Source organism: Cololabis saira, chromosome 11, assembly GCF_033807715.1.
Source record: "Cololabis saira isolate AMF1-May2022 chromosome 11, fColSai1.1, whole genome shotgun sequence".
NCBI classification, from domain to species: domain Eukaryota; kingdom Metazoa; phylum Chordata; class Actinopteri; order Beloniformes; family Belonidae; genus Cololabis; species Cololabis saira.
The window spans coordinates 29,784,429-29,806,975 of record NC_084597.1 but is presented as its reverse complement, the minus strand read 5'-3'; the positions used below and the strand labels follow the sequence as shown (position 1 = coordinate 29,806,975).

At 42.8% G+C, this 22,547-nt stretch overlaps 1 protein-coding gene across 1 annotated transcript in view; it reads left to right on the top strand.

Moving 5' to 3' along the window:
• si:dkey-112m2.1 (transmembrane protein 132C) overlaps nt 1-22,251 on the top strand; it is a 282,047-nt gene extending 259,796 nt beyond the window's left edge. Inside the window, exons 8-10 of the mRNA XM_061734330.1 lie at nt 5,207-5,507; nt 19,469-19,660; nt 20,091-22,251. Of these exons, the coding sequence (XP_061590314.1) occupies nt 5,207-5,507; nt 19,469-19,660; nt 20,091-21,167 (1,570 nt within the window). The 3' untranslated portion in view covers nt 21,168-22,251. The remainder of the gene's footprint in view (nt 1-5,206; nt 5,508-19,468; nt 19,661-20,090) is intronic.
• The last annotated feature ends 296 nt before the right edge of the window (nt 22,252-22,547 follow it).

Here is a 22,547-nt window from a genome sequence, read left to right as displayed (position 1 = left end):
ATTATTCCCCTGCACAGTAAGGTCTCGTTAGTGAATATGAAGGTATCCATCTGAGTTTATGTTAGTAGGAAGACTTGTATTAAACAGGTTTAACCTAAAAACAAAAAAAAAACACATAGCATATCATTATCATATAAAAACACATCATTAAAATGTTCAAAGAATCGGGATGCAGTACATCACATCGCATTATATTACATTACACACCTGAAATGCTCCTGAGTAGCTTTTAACATTCAGTCATCAGATTCAGTCATCTGAATCTGAATCTAAATTAATAATACCTGAAGGAAAATTTGAGTTGTGAACTAGAAGATACAGTAGAAGGACACATTTAACTGGCTTGGCTGATAGTGCAGACAAACATGAAATGCAAGTTCAGCTGCATGATAACTGTCTGATAATTAACTGCTGTAGTGAATAAAGAAAGAGTAATAATTTTGCGCATTACTGAGCCCAGTCAAACGTCTGAAGCCAAAAGGTATATGGTCCATAATCATACTGTATATGAAAAGCCTTTTTAACAAAATTAATAATCAAACCCATATATGGTGTGAACACCTTTTGCCCTTAAACTGGCTTCAGTTATTTTAGGTACACCAGCACATAGTTCTGAAGAACCTCAACAGGTAAATGATATTGATATCAGGGTTCTGATGGGGTCATGTCACTTCCAGGATTCCTTGTTCTTGTTTTATCCTGAAAAATGGGTATACTAGTGTCCCATTAGCTGATTTCTGCTGATTTCTGCTGATTCTGAGCTGATGGTATTGCCCAACACCTTCAGATTTCAAAGGAAAGTAAGCATGACGTGTCTTTCATCTACCGTATTACGGTTCCTTGGCTGACCTCTGCATCTATGGTGCTCGATGTTCCCCATTTCTTTGTGCTTCATCAAAAGAGCTTGAACAGCATATCTTGACAGCCCCCATCTGCTTTGAAATCTTAGTCTGGGAGAGACCTTGCTGATGCAGTATAACTACCTCGTGTCTTGTTGCTGTGCTCAGTGCTCAGTCTTTCCATGTCGTATGACTTGTGCATTGAAACTGCTGAAAACTCACTTTGATAATTGATTGTGGCTGTTCTCACTCACTTAAGTCTCATACACAGCTCTTTCTGTATCAGTTAGTGGGTTTTCAACCCACATATGAAATGAATGACTATCAGCACCTGTTTGGTATAATTAATTCATTATACCTGACTGTGATCCTATAAACTTCCTAATTTTCTGAAGGAGGATTTGGAATCAATGTACCTTTGGAGGCAAATGGTGATCTCACCGAATATTCTTTTTTTTTTTTTTTTTGGTAGGTTTTCTCACCTTGCATTTTTGTAATTGAATAAAAAAGAATTACATTTATATTTTTTGAAAGCATATGGGCCATCAAGCATGTTGGGCATGTGGATGGGCTGGGGATGTTATATTTCTGGTAGTGACGAAGTGACGAGCCCAGCGATGGTCTGTGTGGTGCAGACTGTTCTACTGAAATATTTTGTGATATTTTCTTTTTTTAAATACCATTAATATGGTTAATTAAAAGAAAATTCAAATGAAAACAGATGATCAGTGAACCACACTAATTTACATTTAATAATAGTTACTATAATCATTATTTACTGTGACCATAGAAACAGTAGCTGTCATGACGCATTCTAACATCCCTTTCATCTGAGCCAGGATATTATATTAACACAATATTTATATTGTAATTTATACAGAAAACAATCAATACAGTTTTCGGGGTGGATGTAAGAAATCATAAAATATTGGTTTTCAAATAATGGAAACCCCACATTTTACTCAACATATTATAAAATCAAATATATAAACCAGTAAATGTATGCTGTTTTTTTTTCAAATATTTTTTTCCCGATTTTTTTTCCTATTTTATCACCCAGTGCTCCTACCTAAGTGACAGTCCTGGACATTGCTCTCCCTCTACCAACCCCGGGAGGGCCCTGCACTGAGTTCAGGTCTCCTCCTTAACCTGAGGAGTGAGCAGGCCGCATCTTTTCACCAGACAGGGTGGGGCTTCTCTGGCCGCGTGGAAGGATCACGTTATTCCGGCCGGATCCTCCCCACCCCATCTGGCGCCCCGGTTGGCCAGAGGGGGCATGTATAGCCCAGGACTGTGTGCATGTTTTTGTGAGGGTAGCTCACATTAGCTACCAAGGGAACACGGGGAGAACATGCAAACTCCACACAGAAAGGCCCTTTCACCAACCCCACCCAGGGTGTGGGCGCTGAAGTCATGGGGGAACTAACACGCATTCAGCGTCCACAGCGTCCCCGGCGGGAATTAAACCCAGGACCTTCTTGCTGTGAGACGGCTGCACTATCAGCTGCGCCACCGTGCCCTGTAAATGTATGTTTTGACTGATAATCCTAAATATAGTGCTTCAAATACATTTCATAAAAGTTGTTTCATACTCTGTTGCAGGGGTCACCAATCCTGGTCCTCGAGGGCCGGTGTCCCTGCAGGTTTTAGATGTTTCCCTTCTTCATTGCACCATGATACAAGTGACTGTGTCATCAACAGAATTGTGCAGCCCTGGATGACAAGCTGATGACGATGATTAATTAGAATCAGGTGTGTTAAAGCAGGGAAACATCTAAAACATGCAGGACACCGGCCCTCGAGGACCAGGATTGGTGACCCCTGCTCTGTTGCATCATCTCCCCCTTAAGCTTCTTTTGAAAGAAGCAATTAATAGTTTTAGTTAAAGAACAATGGCATTTTTTACATACTTTCTCGTAGAAGTGTTCTGGTCCACAAAATGCCAGAGCCTTCCTGGACACACTTTAGTATAATGCAACATATGTTTGTTGCAGACAAAAACTTTTCTTTTTTTTTACCACAGACCAATTCTTTCATGTGCAGAATCTTATTTGCTTTATCTTTCGAAAGTATGAGAGAGCTTCTGTCAAAAAAACATCATCCAGATGGTCACAGCTATACACTTTTGTCTCAGGCTTTGTTTGAAAAGTTCCAAGTAGAAGAAAAAATAGCATACAAGTAAAACCTCCATGTTGTGTCCATCCTAGTCCTTTTATTCGGATTGAAGAGCTGTTATCAGTGTGAAATGATGTAATGGGCAATAGTGATTTTTAATTTACAAAGCATGAAGAAAAACTTGGATCCTGCTAACCCCCCCCTCCCACACACACACACACACACACACACACACACACACACACACACACACAGCCCCGCCCCGCCCATCCCATTCCTCTTTGTCTTTGTGGTAAAAATAAACATTCAGCTGGGAATTTAAAGATGAAACAACCCTTGTCTGTTATCTCTGGAGGAGGAATTATTTAGTGGTGGCACTGTTTCTAAATAATTTGTGCCTAATTAAGCCTCTCTGTATCACAGCACATATTACTTATCAGCCAACATATGTAACTATTCAGATATGCATTTGCAGCAATAAGCTGGTATATGCCAGTACATAAGCCTTTGAGTTTCTAAAGTGAACCAAATTCTAGCAAGTTAAGCACTTGCTGTATTAAAACTACCTGCAAATGTAAGTATTACTACCAAATTTGGATTTTGAACCAAGACTACAATATGTGCAGATTTTATTGTGTCTTATAGTAAGAAGAATTTAATTTGAACTTCATTCACTCTCCATGTACTGCTACTCCATGCCACAAAGTCACAGCATTTCTAAAGTGAATAAAATAATCTGCCACAGGGTGGCACTCTTGCACAAATACCCCTTGCTATCAATGCTGGTTCACATCAGTCACATCTTTCAGTTGCATCCTGCTGTCACATTTGTGTGGATTTTAACAAGACAGAATCACAGGGGAACCTAAATTGTCAATGAATTCTTGGCATTGATTTTTCAATGTGTTGCATGCTCCAGCTAAATAACCACTCATTCACTTTCACATAAGCGCACAAGGCAGCTCATTAAAGTCCAGCACTGTGGCTGACCTGTCACTCACTGCTACAAACATGCCCTGACCCCATGTTTCTGCTGCCAGCCACAAATGTCACCTTGATGTAGATTGCGGTCCCCTCGCTCGTGTGGAGTAAGAGAAAGGGAGGGCACGTTCGAGGCAGGTTAGGAACTAAGCCAGGGCTCTGGGTCACAACATGTTAACCTGTCAGCCCATTTTTCTGCCTGACTGGCCATGCCTCATTAAACCTAATGGAAACTGTCACTGTCACTCCCCTTGGCCACCTGACCGTTGGAGAGGCAAGTAGAGCTTGAAAGACTGAGAACAAAAAAAAAGTGTAGGTGTCGAGGAGAGGGGGAGAAAAGGTAAAATAAAGAAGTTGGAGAAACAGGTTAGGGCAAATTCTGGTAAGAAACGGATGTGCAGATTTAGATCCAGACTTGCAGAATGAAAAACGGATGACAGTGGCAGTGCTCAGAACAACAAAACATATATATATCCAGAGATTAAGTCTGATGGAAGAACGACGGCAGATGGATAAGAGGGATCTGCATGGTAATGTGAAACACTGAAACAGAGAAGAATAATATAGGTCTTAAGCACACAAGCATAGACTTTTACTTTTGTGCCAGTAGGCCTAATTTCAGTAAAACAAATATGAAATATATGTGTCCTTTTGATTTTCCCCATTGTGGCTTTAGACTGTTCTTCATCCTCTTTTCCCTCCTACACTGAATTATTCACACCCACTTTAGTCTTATTCTACCTACAGATGTGGATTTTCATGTGATAAAGGCCTCCAGAAATTAAACTTGTATTAATAAAAGTGAAATAAACATTTCACAAAATTCCATTGCCGGGTTGGGAAATATTAATTTGTTTGGAAACACATTTTCTGACAGTGTTATCGCTGCAAAGCGTTAGCTGTGAGCCAAATAAATGGCAAACGTATAGAAAAATATCAGTTGCCCTTTTAAAGTAAATGAGAAAGCAAGCCAAGCAGTAGTTTGTCTCTGCAAGCTGTTTTTCATGGATTTTTGAAAAACCCTGGGAGATTGGGACTTTTTTGAATGTCAGGCAAATATTCGGCAAAGCACAATAAAAGGTTTGACGGCATTAAACACATCAGAGGTTTCAGAAATCACTGCCTCTTTTGGATGAATAGAATAAACTGAATTGGTCTGACACAAAAAGTAAACTTTTGTTCTTTGTATTTATCTAAAACAAAGAGCTTCATTGCTTTCTCTGCATCGGTTGATGTTCCTTTTAAAGTCTTCACTTCTTGTCCTCTTTTAGATACGAGAGGGTCACAGATGACAAGGATGCAGCAGAGGAGAGGACAGACAATGCCTGCGTACCTCAGTACCAGAGCACCACTGTTCGTATCCTCACACACTTCATGGCAGATGGCAGAGAAATTAGAGGAGCCATGGAGGAGGAGGGGCCAGGTCAGCAGAACTTCCTGCTCGGTAGTGACTGGCAAGTGGATGTGACACAGCTCGTCAAGGAATCTCTGAGGGTGGAGAAACCAAATATTGCCCAGCTGCTGGAGGGTCATGTGCTAATCGGACAGAGTGCTGGAACCACCAAACTTCAGGTTGTGCAAGTGTGTTTTACCAGCTTTATTCATGTTAAAGAAGACCATCAGAGAGCATCATACCTGTCTGAATTGCTTAGTTAAATTGACATAGAAACAGGATATGGACCCTGATTAGTACATGCCAATTACAAAGTGAAATAAGTGTTGAAAAGCATTCAACAAAAACCAACACAAAATAATTTTGCATATAATAATCTCAGTTTACAGGAATGCACAGGCATCATTTTACCCTTTCAAAATCTACATGGTGCCACATACTTTTTAAAAGCAAAAAGCTGATAACAGGTTTGTTAGTATAAAGAAACATTTTGGCAGCCAAAATGATGACATGCTGGAGTTAAAAAAAAAAAGGCACACAGAAAAACAACTGTTGATTCTAACTTGACACATACTCATGCTGAGTCAGGAACCATGAATAATCCCTTAGTTTAGGTTTCATTGAGGAGAAGCAAGAGGGGGCCCAAGAACAACCAAAGGAACCCATTGTCGCTCTGACGTCAGTCCATAATCAGTCCATAATTTACAAAACTAGGTCATTTACTCATATGTTACGTGAGGTACTCATGTGACATATATCTTTGGAAAGCTAAGATTCTTGTGATTCCAGCAATATAAACCATTTCAGGATTTACGCAACGTACCGATGAAGCCTCATAGAACACGTCCGGTCAAAAATATTCCCACAAAAATTGTCTGGTTACAGTCAGAAAGGTTCAGTCGATCCAATCCAGTAAAGTATTTAGTCGAAAATACATTATTATACCAGTAAATATCCGCAAAAAGCCGCTGCATCATTTGAAATAAGCCAGATGTTCAACGTTTTGTTGGCTGTAAGTCTGCTGTGCACATCTCCAGACCAGAAATCTTGTACTCAAAATGGAGTCTGTATGCTGTCCTTTTGATTGACACCTCATTCGACCATACAGGAGCTTCCCTGTCCCCTTCACCGACTACAATAGCGAATGAGCGCCTGTATGCAAATGAAGCGCATGTCCCCCTTTTGTCATGTAAAAAAAGCGCTAATTGGACCAATCTGATGACTGGTACATTGTATAGCCAATGAAATGCTGAAAACAACAATATGCTGCTTCAGGGGGTGGGAATAAAACCCACAGCCACGAAGTCAATGCAATCCATGAAATCACTGCAGCGAATTAAACGTGGGTCAGTGTTTTGACTCTTTTATATATATATATATATATATATATATATATATTTCAGCAATATTGATAGTGAATCTGGATATGGGATAGGATGCCTCTAAGTGTCAGCTTTCATCAAAATTATGACTGTATGTTGAAAGGTTCAAGAGTTATGCCCATGGTTATCCAAGTGTCTTTTTGGCATCTCCAAATGGCCATTTTTGGAAAGGTCTAGACATAATCTTACAGAAACATGTGTAAAATAGTATTTTTTGTGGTATTGTTATCAAATTTGAACTTGCACTAGATACGGCTTCATGCTGTAGTGCTATTGTGTTTTCCAGTTAATAAGTCACAGCTACACTCATCTGCAGACATCTGATTACAAAACACATTTCCGGCTGAAATAAAAACCTTCTATTTCACTGTGTTCAAACTTATATTACTCAATGCTAGTAGCACTTACAGTGATTCTGAGAGTTGGGGGAGTGTTACCTTTCAAAAGAGACCAAAACCATCTATGTACTTCAAACGGTTCAAGAACAGCTTTCAATTTACTTTGGGTATGCCTTGGATAGGTGTTTTATGCAAATTTTACAGGAGTGGTATGGTTATTGTGGTTTGACAGGGAGACTTTAAATAATTATAAAATTAAATTAAATTATAAAAAATAATATTTAACACAACCAAGTAAACCATGATCCAACAGTTAAGTGAAAAGAACGAAGTAAAATATAAAGACCTCACACTGCAGGTCTTGAACCCAGATATATTTGAGGATCTGGTTGCTCTCCGCCACTCCCTGTAATGACTGAAATAACAGGCAGGACTCAAAAGCTCGACTCACAATAAAGCAGTCTTAAAAGTTCGGTACAAAGAAGCCAATAGGGAGCAGGCGTAAGGGAAGTCCAGAAAAAAGGCAGCGCTCAGAATACCAGGAATCAAAAACACAAGGAAAGAATGCTGGAATGCTAGACACATGGGTACTAAGACGAACTGGCAATGAGAACAGAAACTACACAGCTTAAATACTCAACTAAATGGGACACAGCTGAAACTAATCAGGGTGGGGAAAGCAATCATGCTGGCGGGAAACTTGACAGGAAGTATCTAAGGTGCAGGACGTGACATGACACTTCCTTATGAACACGCTGATGGACACCTACCCTAAACTACCTCTCAGGAGACCCAAATACAAGAGATCCATATGACTAATCTAAAATGTTTTATTAAAAGAAAAAAAACACTGCTCCAAAAACATGAGTACAAAAAATATCTAACTGAAAACAGAGATAATTTAAAATACCTAAATAAAAATGCAAATGGAAAACAGACAGGGGTGAAAGACAAACAGACCAGCATGGAGAAAGGACAAGACACAGGTGCAAACAATCAGGGACATTGGGTGACAGCAAGTCAAACTATCACAAAACAAACAGTGTAAACACACTGTCCCTTGTCTTTTTATTCAGGATTTTTTTTAATCATTTAAAACTGTGAATAAACTTTTGTTTTTCTGTATCAGCTTATTGTTGATAGACAGTCAAGTTCCAAGCCAATGATTTAAAATAAATGACATAACCGTTATGTTTGTTTGCATCCAGCATTACAATTAAAGATGTGATTTTGACATTTAAACAGAAGCCAAGGATTTCAAAAGACTACTGATGTAGAATATTCTATAGTGTCTACTGAATCAGTAATGTGATCATTAATCCACTGTGGAGCAACTTTGATGGTGTAGCAGGAGAGAGCAATAAATCAATTTAAGTACTCCCGTTCTGACATGCTGTGGATAGGGAAACATTTTGCTACTAACCTTTGCAAAAGTACCACCGTGTGAGTCAGACAGACCTGGTCTGGGTACCAATGGATTTCATGTCATATTGTTGGTAGCGGCAGATCAGATCCAGGTGCAGATGGGATATTGTGGGTTTAAGGTGGTAAGACTCCTTCATGGTTTGGGCTGAAATCATACAAGACATGAGTCTGACAGCTTTGAATTGGAAATAGGGGTCTCTAATTGCTCTCTGGGCGGAAGAATGAAGAAATCTGCAAATTTGAAAGCTGTTGTTAGGAAGTAACTTGACATGTCTGAAAACCTGGGAAGAAAATCGGACTATTATAGATGTAGGCCAAAGGCAGAATCTACAGTTTCTCTAGCGGGATATGGGGTACTCATAACTCTTCTCTGAGGAGAAGCAATTTCACCGCTGATCACAGAATCAGGAAAAAGTGAAATTGGTATACTTTTTAGCATCCCCAGGGTTGAATGGAAGGAGACTTTCTACAGAGCTCTCCATGGAATGTCAAGATGTTTATGGACTGCAATCATAGTGGAGAAAGATGCAGCTCAACCCGTCAAACTTTACATATTGTGTCTGTTTATTTAAAGTAGATTTCAGATGTTTGTAGCAAAGTCTATATCATTTTATGAACTCTGGTCGATACAATTTAATCTTATACGGGTGTCAAATTAGCACATTAATTCCGATTAATTACTTGCAAACATATTTAGCGCATTATGTTTTTTAATCGCTTAATCTATTTTTTAATCTCTAACTTAACTTTTTCTGTTTGCGAGTTGCCTTTATTTTGAAAGCTGTGTTTGTGTGGCGGGCTGCTTTTGCTTGAGTTAGGGTGAAAAACAATGGTCAGTCACACCTTGAAGTGGACATTGATTGGCTGTCACTGTGTTTGGGCTTATTTAGCATACACTGGTAGGTTCCAATTGTAGCTGGACAGGCATGGGGAGGAACGGCGAGTAGCAGAGAAGTCAAAATGGAGGAGCATGTGGAAGTTGTCGGACCAGTGAATGGGGAATTTACATTTCTAAAACGCCCCGATGGCACCTTTGATAAAGCTAGATTGATATGTGTTCTTTGTGGAAAGGAATTTGCTTACCACCGAAGCAGCTCAAATTTAGCCTACCACATGGACGCAAAGCATCCGGTCGCGAGCGCAGCCACAGCTAACATTAGCAGCAAATATGTTAGCAATTCATCAAGCCACAGCAACGCTCTTCAGCAACTAAACTCAAGGAGAGCAAAACGTGCATGCGCAAGTCTGCAACAGAAGCTGACGAATGTTCTTGCCAAGTGGATGTAAGGGACTAAGACTGCATTTGTTCAAGTCTGTTAAAAAAATACTTTATAAAGCCACTTTTTTGTTGTCATATATCAATCTTTTGATCTGCCACAATAATTTAATGGAAAACTCCTCAAGTTTAGGGCTTTCCTCAGCAATTTTTAGGTGCGATAAAAAAGTGATTAATTAATTACAGATCTTAATTAATTAATCTCTCAATTCTTTTAATCGATTGACAGCACTAATAATATTCTTTTTTCCCATCATTTCATAACAATTTTCACTGTAGAAATGAGTTCATATGCTGCCAAAATCATATGAACACGTATTACATTTAAAGTATATCCTCTACATAGTAACTATACTTCAACTTTCTTTGCTTCCAAAGCTGTAGATAGCTGTGCAATTTTTATGAATTAAAAATAATTCCCATCCATTCCAATTAGGACTCCAGTCTCTACTGTAGCCGCCCCTGCATGGCTGCATATACACTACCACTGATCACTGCCTAATTTGTACAGGACCATTTCTCTCTTTTCTTGCCTTTGCTTTACCTCTTTGCATCTTCCCCTCTGCCTCCCACATAACATCTTCTAATGTTTGAAAACTAACTGTGTGGTTTCAACACCAGTTAACCTCACCAGTTAAGGCTAAAGATTGCATAAGGAAAATGGTAATGATTGTCAAACTGGACAATGATAATGTCTCCAATATTTAAGCTAAAAATTATTGTCTAAAGATTTTAAGGGAAGCAAAGTGAGCAATGACGTGATGTCAGTCATCCAAAATTTGGGCCTATTCTGCTTATCTTACTTTGTTGGCCAAACATGAATATGTTAATTAATTATGCCATTATAATACTCACCACAACAACACATTCAGGTTGTAAAGGTATTTTATGATGTTGGAAGAAAAATTATTTTTTATATTATTTTGCATATCTACTGTAAAGACCAAGGACAATGGCAAGTCCCAGCACACAGCAACTTCTCAAAAATATTCAATGCACAAAATCATATAACTGGAGTTAAACCTTATAACTTGTTTTTGGTGACAAGCCATACAGTCTTAATGTGAAAGTTTGGGTTATCGTGCGATGTCCAATGAGGTTCACAGTGGACCTTGCAGAGATACAGGGACAGGAAAAAGATATGAATAAATATTTGCTCCATCCATAAAACTTACTTTCTTGTTGAATTTGCTTACTATGATTGCTTACTTAAATATAAATGTAATTTGAGAAGATGTGTAGGGTGTCATATTAGTACAGTGCTACAGGGGGATATCAGTAAAATACTACTACTAATACTGTCATTTAGCTGATGCTTTTATCCAAAGCGACTTACACCTGAAAGAACAACACAAGCAAGAAATCATATACGAGGGTACAGTATGGATAAGTGCTGGTCAGTCTGCTGTGAGTCTAGTTGGACACAGGTGCTGCTATGCCAGTGCTAGAATATTTTTTTTTGTTCTCTTCCTGCCCAACTCAACAGTCCCTTTATACCAGAGAGCGTCATCTAAAAAGACACCGCCATGCAATCATCTTGTCATGAGTGCATACAGCTTACTCAGTGCTGAGTCCTGCAAAGAGCTGGACAAATCGTCTAACTAATTCTGATGAGCAGAGTTTACTAGATTCAGAAGTGCTCATTAAAGATCTGAGTCTTTAGCTTGCTCTTAATAGTAGGAACAGACCCTGCAGATCGGACAGAGTTTGATAGGTCATTCCACCATCGGGGAACAATGGCGGAGAAGAGTCTAGCTACTGATTTCACGTCACGTTGTGGTGGAAGCACCAGGCATCTTTCACTAGCTGAACAGAGTTGTCGAGAGGGATGAAGGAATGAAAGTAGGCAGGAGCCATTTGGGTAATATTTTGGTAAGCCAGAAGCAGAGCTTTGAACTTGATGCATGCTGCAACTGGAAGCCAGTGCAGGGAGATTAGCAGTGGAGTGACATGAGCTCTCTTGGGTTGGTTGAAGACCAGATCTACTGCTGCATTCTGGCTGACTAACAAGGAATTACAGTAATCATTGCATGACATTACCAAAGCTTGAAACAAGAGCTGTTTCGTATGTTCTGTGAGGTAAGGTCTGATTTTCCTGATGTTGTAAAGAGAGAATCGGCAAAACCGGGAAACCGAGGCAATATGGTCCATAAAGGTCAGTTGGCTGTCTAATGTGACACCAAGATTCCTAGCAGAAGACATGGGCACAATTGTGGTGGAATCCAGCTGCACGCTTATCTGAGGAGATAAGAAATGACTTGCTGGACAGACAATAAGCTCAGTCTTGGACAAATTTAGCTGAAGGTGACGGTCCTTCATCCATGCAGATATATCAGAAAGACAGGCCAATATTTGCATTAAGACGGCAGTGTCGCCAGGTGGGAATGAAAGGAAGAGTTGGGTGTCATCGGCATAGCAGTGGTAGGAAAACCCATGAAAGCTGATGATTTTACCTAGTGAAGTTGTGTATAGTGAAAAGAGAAGAGGGCCAAGCACCGATCCCTGTGGCACCCCTGTTGCCAGCTCATGCGATCTGGACACTTGTCCTTGCCATGATACTCTGAAGGATCTTCCTGTGAGGTAACACATGAACCACAAGAAGACAGATCCTGGAATGCCAAGCTTTGAGAGTGTGAAGAGGAGGATGTGGTGGTTGACCGTGTCAAAGGCAGCAGACAGGTCAAGCAGTATGAGGACTGAGGATAGACCAGCAGATCACAATCAGAATCAGTATTATCTTTATTGGCCAAGTTTGAACATTGTCCAACAGGGAATTTGACTCCTGTTATTTTGCTCGCTGTACCCAGATTTCCTTCGGCAGTTAATACGGCCCGAACCGTAATGTGAACCCAGGTGTGTTATACATCAAAATGTGCATCTCCATCCTGCGACAACGCACATTACTTTTCTCAGTCAAAAGCGTTACCGTGGGGACGCTAGACGCCAAAAAGCGCGCCCCATTAATAACTATTGGGATCACAGGAATGAATGAAATGCAACCGTAAACACCTCAAACTGACATAGAACCACCCCAAACACAACCACTACAGCCCCAAACCAAAGCAGCAAGAGGGGTCGAATGGGCAGTAGGGCATGCCCATATCAAAATTTCCTGAAATTTTGTAGTTACTGTTATTATTGTTATTGCATGGTGATTGGTTTCTCTGAGACTCTATTAGTTGTGGGAGTTCATCAGAGCAACAGCTTGGGAGAAGAAACTGTCCTTGTGTCTGGAGGTTTTAGCGTACAGTGCTCTGTAGCGCCGTCCAGAGGGGAGGAGTTCGAATAGTCTGTGTCCTGGGTGTGAGGGGTCTGCAGAGATGCTACCTGCCCGTTTCCTGGTCCTGGACCGGTACAGGTCCTGGATAGATGGGAGGTTAGTCCCGATTATCCTCTCTGCAGACCTAATTGTCCGTTGCAGTCTGTGCCTGTCTAGTTTGGTGGCCGATCCGAACCAGACAGTGATGGAAATGCAGAGAACAGACTGAATGATGGCAGTGTAGAAGGTGATCAACAGCTGCTGTGGCAGGTTAAACTTCCTGAGCTGACGCAGGAAGTACAACCTCTGCTGAGCCTTCTTCCTGACAGAGTTAATGTGGGTGGACCACTTCAGGTCCCGGGAGATTGTGGATCCCAGGAACCTGAAGGTGTCTGTGGTGGAGACAGTGCTGTTCTGACTGCACCAGTGGACCAACTGTTCCACCTCCTGTCTGTACACGGACTCGTCACCCTCCCGGATCATGCCGATGACGGTGGAGTCCCCTGAGGTGCAGTCGTTGGTGTAGAGGGAGAAGAGCAGTGGTGAGAGGACAAACCCCTGGGGGGCGCCAGTGCTGATTATCCGGGTGCTGGATGTGATGCTCCCCAGCCTCACCTGCTGCCTCCTGTCACTCAGGAAGCTGGTGATCCACTGACAGGTGGAGGCAAGCACTGTGAGCTGGATGAGCTTCTGGTGGAGGATATCAGGAGCGATGGTGTTGAACGCCGAGCTGAAGTCCACGAACAGGATCCTCACGTAAGTCCCTGGGTTGTCGAGGTGACGCAGGATGTGGTGCAGTCCGATGTTGACTGCGTCATCCACCGACCTGTTTTCCCGGTAGGCAAACTGCAGGGGGTCGAGCAAGGAGCCTGTGATGTCCTTCAGGTGGCTCAACACCAGCCGCTCAAAGGATTTCAAGACCACAGATGTCAGGGTGACAGGCCTGTAGTCATTTAATCCTGTGATGGTGGGTTTCTTGGGGACTGGAATGATGGTGGAGCGTTTGAGGCATGAGGGCACCTCACACAGCTCCAGGGACCGGTTGAAGATCCGTGTGAAGGTGGGAGCCAGCTGCTCAGCGCAGGCTCTCAGGCAGGATGAGGACACGCCGTCTGGGCCTGGAGCCTTCCTGACCTTCTGCCTCTGGAACAGCCGACACACCTCCTCCTCACAGATCCTGAGTGCAGGCAGGGTGTCAGGTGGGTGGAAGGAGGAGGGTAGACAAAGGTAGGGGGGGTTGGCTGTGGTGAGGTGTGAATGTGCGGGCAGCTGGGGGCGAGGGAGGTGATGGTGGTGGTCATGTGCTGCTGGCTTGATCGTTGAACCGGCAGTAAAAACTGTCGGTTTGCAAGCCTGAGGCTGCCTGCAGGGCATGGAGCTGTTCTTCTGAACACGGTGATATTCTGTAGACCTCTCCACACAGAAGAGGGGTCAGGGTTGCCAGAGAGGCGATTCTGTAGCCGTTCGCCGTAGGTTCGCTTTGCTTTCCTGATCTCCCTCGTCAGCGTGTTCTTGGCCTGCTTGAACAGGGCGCGATCACCGCTTCTGTAGGCCTCCTCCTTGGCTCGGTGCAGCTTCCTGAGGCTCGGTGTGAACCAGGGCTTGTTGTATGTGCAGAAGGTCTTAGTCTGCACACACATGTCCTCACAAAAGCTGACGTCACAGTGTCCGTTAGTTCATGCAGGTCTGAGGCAGCAGCTTCGAAAACACTCCAATCCGTGCAGTCAAAGCAGGCCTGAAGCTTCAGCTTGGAGTCCTCTGTCCACTTCTTCACAGTCCTCACCACAGGCTTAGATGTTTTTAGTTTCTTCCTGTAGGTCGGGATCAGATGAACCAGAAAGTGGTCAGAGTATCCCAAAGCTGCACGGGGAACAGAGCGGTATGCGTTCTCATTTATCGTCCCCCAAAACCCACCGTTACTTCGTCTTTTTTGCCAGAATTCTTTAACCTCCTTACCTCAGTCTGCCCCACTCTCTCTAACATTGTAATACTGGGTGATTTCAACATACATGTAGATAACCCCAACTGCTCCTCAGCCACTGCGTTTCTGTCCCACCTGGACTCACTAAACCTTATACAACATGTCAAGGGCTCCACCCACAAACGTGGCCACACCCTAGACCTCATCATCACGGGAGATGTACCAGCTTCCAAACTTAATATTTTTTAATTTGGAGCCTCCGACCACAAGGCTGTCTCACTGTCTCTGGAAGTTCCATCCACCAATCCAACCCCCACAGAGAGGATCTTTAAACTTCGCAACCTGCGCAATCTGGACACCTCTTTTCCTGGACTCCATAATGCCCACCCTCTCAACCGACTTCAGCTCCTCATCCTCTACTGAGATGATGGAACTGTGCAACGCCACTCTGTCTTCCTCTCTCAACTTCCATGCTCATGAACAGGTTAAGAAAACCACTGTCCAGCGTCACTCACCCTGGTTTAATGATGAGCTGCGCCTTATGAAAACCAAGGGTCGCCAGCTGGAGAGGCTATGGAAGAAAAATTGCCTCACTGTCCATCTACTGGCCTACAAAGAACACAAAACTGCCTACGCCGCTGCCCTTAAAGTCGCTCGCTCAAAATACTATTCAACTTTAATCAGCAATGGTGAAGATAATCCCAGAACCTTATTCATCACTGTCAACCACCTTCTCAACCCCACCAACTCAGTCCCTTCAGCTGCCTCTCCAGAGCTGTGCAACCGTTTTGCTGTCTTCTTTAAGACCAAGGTGGATGAAATAAAAGCCAACATAACACCTTGTGGGATCCCAGCCATATGCCCTCCGCCCACCAGTGGCTCTACCATGTCCAGCTTCACGGAGGTTACACCAGCTGCACTCCTGGACATCATCACCAAATCCAAGCCCACCAGCTGCTCCCTTGACCCTATACCCACTCCCTTGCTTAAAGTCTGCTCACCAACCCTGGCCCAATTTCTTCTCTTATCAATAAATCCCTGCAGAGTGCCTGCCCTTTTGAAAACAGCAGCGGTCACCCCACTCTTAAAGAAACCAAAACTCGACGAGAAGTTCTGTCAAATTACAGACCCATCTCAAACCTCCCATTTATCTCAAAAGTTCTCGAGAAAGTTGTAGCCTGTCAACTCCAGTCACACCTAGCACATAATAACCTCTACGAAGCCCTCAAGTCTGGTTTCAGGCCAGCTCACAGCACAGAAACTGCCTTGGTGAAGGTCACCAACGACCTACTCATGGCAGCGGACTCTGGATCTCCCAGCATCCTAGTGCTTCTAGACCTGAGCGTTGCTTTTGATACTGTGTACCATAAAATCCTCCTCCAGCGCCTTAAAACCTAACCATGGTCACAGACACAGCACTGAAGTGGTCCACCTCCTACCTGACCAACCGCTACTACCATGTCTCCCTGGGAGGTGCCAGGTCTGACGACACTGAGGTGACATGTGTTGTGCCACAGGGGTCAGTGTTGGGCCCCATCCTGTTTTTGATACATCTGCTCCCACTTGGCTACATCATCAGACAACACAAAATCAACTTCCACTGTTAAGCTGATGACACTCAGGTCTATATCAAAACCCATCCAAATCCCTCTAAAACAGTCTCCTCCCTCAACACCTGCCTGGAGGACATCTGCTCCTGGATGAATAACAACTTCCTCCAACTCAACAGCAGCTAGACGGAGGCCATCATGATGGGTACCTCCCACCAACTCGCCAATGCTAGCACTGCTGCACTCTCCCTCGACGGTCAGCCCATCTCCCTCTCCCCTGTTGTTACCAACCTTGAAGTTAAGCTTGACTCTTCCCTATCATTCCAACCTCACATAAAACACATCTGCAAGATCTCCTACTTCCACCTTAAAAATATAGCCCGACTGAAGCCATCCCTCTCCAAAGATGACTTAAAAAAAACTGGTAAACGCCTTCATCTTTTCACGTGTTGACTATGGCGATGCACTTCTCTCCGGTCTACCTGCAAAATCCATCCACTGCCTCCAACTGGTTCAGAACAGCGCTGCAAGATTGCTCACCGGTACCAAAAAGTCAGCACACATAACCCCTGTTCTGGCCGAACTCCACTGGCTCCCGGTCCACTACAGGATCCAGTTCAAGGTCCTCCTCCTGACCTTCAAGGCCATCCATCCAAAAAGCCCCAGCTACCTAAGTGATCTATTCACTATTCATAAACCGGCACGCACCCTTCGCTCCAGCCACGCCACTCTTCTTCATGTCCCCTCTCCACGGCTCGTGAAGATGGGACACCGTTCCTTCTCTGCCTCCGCCCCACTCCTATGGAACTCTCTACCTGACTACGTCAGGAATGCACCTTCTGTGGAGGCCTTTAAAACGGGCCTTAAAACACTTTTTTACAAGCAGGCTTTCCCCTGAACTCTCCTTGACCCCCTTTTATTCAAATATTTTTTTATTTTTTTTTTTTTTTTATGCTGCCCACAACTTTTTATCTTACTTAGTAGCTAGGTTTTGTCTTAGTTTCTTGTCTTGTTTTTAGCCTTCTTTGTAAAGCGCTCTGAGATCTGTCGTTTCAGGTGAAAAGCGCTATATAAATGGAAATTATTATTGTTATTATTATTATTAATAACAGTGTAACAATGATCCAGAGTCGGCGTGTCCCTGGTGGGACATGTAACATGTTGCCTGTATTTCGGAAGTTCAAGGGTGAGGTTTGCTCTGTTGAAATCCCCCAAAACAATGAAGAGTGAGTTTGGGAGTTTTTTCTCCAAGTCCGTTATCTGGTCGGCCAGCAGCTGCGTGACTTCAGTCACACACGCATGCGGCGGGATGTAAACGCCAACCAGAACAAAGGATGAAAACTCCCGCGGTGAATAAAAAGGTCTGCAGTTCACAAAAAGTGTCTCTAATTGAGGGCTGCAAGAGCAGAAGCAGAAGAGCAAAAAGTAGCAGAGAGCGAAACACCGTGGCGAACATAGGAGGCGCCATCTTGGATCTGGCAGCCCGTAGTGACTCAGTAACTGATAGAAGGGCAGTTTCAGTTGAGTGGCCCTGCCTAAAGCCAGACTGATGTGGATCATACAGGCAGTTGTCGCAAAGGAACTGTGAGACCTGACTGAAGGTTAATTCTAGGATTTCTATTCATTCTAGAATTTTAGACATGAATGGAAGCAGTGAGACCGGCAGGTAGTTTTCAACCTGGGCAGGGTGGGGTGTGAGTTTTTTCAGCAGTGGGGTGACCCAAGCTTGTTTGAAGGCAGGGGGAAAGATGCAAGATTTAAGAGAGGAGTTGATAATATGGGTTATTGCAGGTTTGACGGGAGGTAAAATGCTCTACAGGATGTCGATAGGAACAGGATCCAGAGGTCAGGTCTTTGGTTTTGAGCCGACTAGAAGTTTAGAGACTTCATCCTCATTTAGAGATTGTAAGGAGCAGAGAGGCACCTGTATCAGATTGGAGTGGGCAGAGATGGTCAGGCTTCTAAAATCGGTTACTGATAGTAGGAACCTTTTCAGTAAAGTAGGACGCAAACCTTTCTGCAGGCAACCCAGTAGGTGGTTGAGCAGGTGGTGGAGAGAGAAGAGAGTTAAACGCCATTAACAGTTGTTGGGAGTTGGGAGCATTTTGGATTTTTTTCTGGTTAAAGGATACCTTGGCAGCCTTTAAGCTGGATGTGAAAAATGAACGTTTTTGTCGGTACTCAGACGAGTCAGTGTGCACTTTGGATTTGCGCCACTTTCTTCGTGCTGCCCGAAGTCCAGCTCTGTGGTCCCTCAGAACCTTTGTGAGCCATGGACTAGGAGGTTTTTGTCCAGCTGTTTTTGGACACCAGAGGACAGAGTTTATCCAGAGAGAAGGCAAGTGAGGACCAGAGTGTTTCTGTAGCCTCATTAACAGTTAGTGTGGGAAAGTCTGACAGGGAAGGGCGGTTAGAGCAGACCTCATCAGACAGCTGTGTAGAGCTGAGAGATCGTATGTTTATGTGGTAGGAAACCATCTTTGGAGTCAGGTGAGTGACATGAGGAAGGGAGATGGCAACTTTTACCAAGAAGTGGTCTGAGAGGTGCAGTGGTGTGACACACACTTCAGCTGTAGTGCAGTTTCTGGTCAGTACCAGGTCAAGGACATTATCAGCTTTGTGTGTTGGAGGAGTCTGGACCAGTGTAAGATTGAAAGAGTGGGAGTGAGAATCAGAAACTCATTTGCCTGTGTTTTGCCAATGTTTATGTCTCCCAGTACAATTAGTGGAGCGCGATCATCAGGAATGTCAGAAAGAATCATGTCCATTTCAGAGATGAATAATGTATAAATACTGTATATTTTATTTGGAGGAAGTTTATTTCAGTTTGTTTGGCACTGGATCATATGACGATCTACATTGGAATGAGTATAGACACCAGTTGCTATAAACTCTTACGTTTTGATTTACTCTGTTTTTGCAGTAAAAACATTTTCTTGGATCTGGAAGAACCATCATGAGAATCAAGTAGTTATTTTGTGTGTTGCAGGTGCTGTCGCCTCTGACGTCCTCAGTCCTGGCTGAGAGGAGCATTAGGGTGCTGGATGATAAAGTGACTGTGACAGAGCTCGGGGTGCAGTTGGTGTCTGGACTCTCTCTATCCCTGCAACTGAGCCCTGGAAGCAACAGGGCCATTGTTGCCACAGCAACAACACAGGAAGTTATCAAATCACTCAAACAGGTATGGTTCCCAGACATCTAAATATTTTTTCCAGATTTTCTATAACCTACAATGGAAGAAAATGAGGGTCACTTAACACTTTAGTGTGAATTATATTTGTACTGCAAGTTCAGGGTTGAATTAGCTGTGTTATGGAGCCTATAATATTGTGATTCTCGTGTATAGTGTATATTCTTCACTCTTAATATAGTGAAGCTCTCTACTTTAGAGAGGGAAAATCTAGTTTACTCATTTGTTCCAATGAACCTTTCTACAGTAATGAATACCATTTTTTTCCCCCATGTCCCTCTATTTTTTTTTTCCAATCTGTTTTCATGGTCCTTTGTATTGAATGGGAATTTTATTATTAATCTTTGGGGAGTTTCTTTCAAGATTATTTCTTCTAAGTTTTTGTGCTAACTCGTGTTTGTCTGTGTGTCTTTTTTCACAGGAGTCCCTCATCAGTGCTTGGGTCCAATTTAGTGATGGATCTATGACTCCCCTAGACAACTACAACCCTGCACACTTTGACCTGTCAGCCACCTCTCTGAATGAACAGGTGGTAGCAGTGCAACACAGTGCAGCATGGAAGTGGCCCATTATTGTTGCCAGGAGTGAAGGTCAAGGTTTGCTTGTACGTGTTGAAATGAGCCCATCAGATATGTGTCAGAAGGGCAAACGACGTACTACTATAGCCACTGGAATTTTGAACTTACAGGTAAGACTTAGCCAACAAGAAGAACAATACAGACAACCTGGAGACAGAAGAACACGTCCTGATCTTCCATATCATGGTGGATCTATATCTGACATGGAAACGGGGCTAATTACTCGTGGTGCCACCACCATCAGGGGAAATGTTCCAGTGAGGCCTAATGGTGGCCGTTTCTCAGCAGACAGTGGGGCAAGGGTCCCCAACGAATTCTCTGAATATCCAAACCAGGCTGAGCTGCCTCGGAGCCACAGCATTGATGAGGACTTGCTCCCATCTCGAAGAGGCCTGACGGACTTGGAGATTGGCATGTATGCCCTGCTAGGAGTCTTCTGCCTGGCCATCCTGGTTTTTCTCATTAACTGCATCTCTTATGCATATAAGTACAGAAACAAGCAGCTGTCTTTGGAGGCTCCCGAGACTATGCCCCATGCCCATGACTGGGTTTGGCTTGGCCAAGAGGAGGGATTATGTTTGCAGCAACAGCAGCATGAAGAGCTGAGTGGTACCCTAGAGGAAGGTAGCCAGCTATTAAATGGAGGCATCCAGCACAGCCGCAGTGGTGGAGGATGCTCAAGTGGAAGGGATCACAGGAATGAGTCACTCAACTCACCCACCACCAAGAGAAAGAGGGTGAAGTTCACCACTTTCTCCAATGTGAAGTCCAGTAATGGATGTCCAGTCCTCAGCCCATTAGCACTAGTGCAGACCAGTGAGATAAAATGGGTATGTCCAGACATTGAACTTGGGGACTCAAAAGATCTTCGGAACTACATGGAAAAGCTTAATGAGAATGCAATTAAGAACACTGCGTAAAGATTTCGAGGTGTTTTCAATGAACTAAAGAGAAACTCACCTGAATGCCTTCAGAATAAAGAGGGAGGAAAGACCAGATTAGAGAAATAAATGGGTGAGGAAACAGACTTGACAGCTGTTTAACTGAACACATCCCCATTAAAACAGAACAGTGGACTCAGGTGCTGTTGTTTCTTTGAAAGTACTCAGACTGGACCAAGCAACAATCTAAAAGACATATTTTGCCACGTTGCATTAGCATAGTTATGAAGGAGGACATTTCAAAATGTTGTCGTTGCTTAACTTTAATGTATGCTTTTAGTCTTCAACTGAGGTTCAGTTTGCAGTTTTGTTGTTGATGCATAATTTCTTTGCTTTTTTTACTTTAAGTTCTTGATTCTTTTTTAAAGAGTTGCTGTATCCCTTTCACCACATTCCAGCAGTAGTAAATGTGAGGAGAGAATCATTTAAACCAAATTTGTATTGTACATAAAAACAGAGTTTGATTTGGAGGTCCTATATGTATAGTAACATTTTGTAAAGTGCTGTTTGGTTTTAGTTTGTTCTTGTTATATTTTAGTTTTGATTAGTCTCCAGAAATCAGATACATGCATGATGTTATTTAAAAAGGAGGTATATGTATCTGATACCCAAAATGGAAAAATGTGTAGATAACTAAAACCCGGACTGTTGGAGACACATCGGCTCATTCAACGTATGAGTTTGGGGATCGATTTAGAATGTCAATATTGGCTATAAGAGTTTTGCTCATTCTTATATTTTCACTTCTTAAGTTGTTTTTACTGGTGATGACTGATCATCCCACTTTGCATTGTTCACTTGAATGAGACTACTGAATCCAAATGGTTTCATCTTATCAGTTATTACAGTGCAAGCTGCACTTATCAGAAGTAAAAGTGATCATCACTAATTATATCAAAAGACAATCACATAAGTGATGTCAGACCCAGTGTTTTCATTTATTAATAAATCTCATAAATCAGTTTACAGCTTCTTTACCTGAAACTGGAGGAGATCAAAAGACGAGTTTCATTTTTCATATTTCTGTATTAGCCATTTGGATTCCAGAAAAGAAGTCAGCACATTCGATGAAAAAAAAAAAAAAAAAAAAAGAACTATGTGAAATGATTGTCCAGATCTGTTAACCCCTTTTGTCAGAGTCCAGTATTAGTCAGGTTCATCCTTTTCTATTGTATCTCTGTTTTGAAGTTGGCTGCTGGACTAATTAAAATTGAAGGTGACTCTTGTTTGTCTCCGTGGTTCTTCAGTTCTTCCTGTATCCGTCCATGGGTGGGACTTTAAATCAATTACGGTCAATGCTGACAGTTGCTGCTGATGGGTGCTGAAACAGGAGAGATTATCTCACTCCATCCCACACCA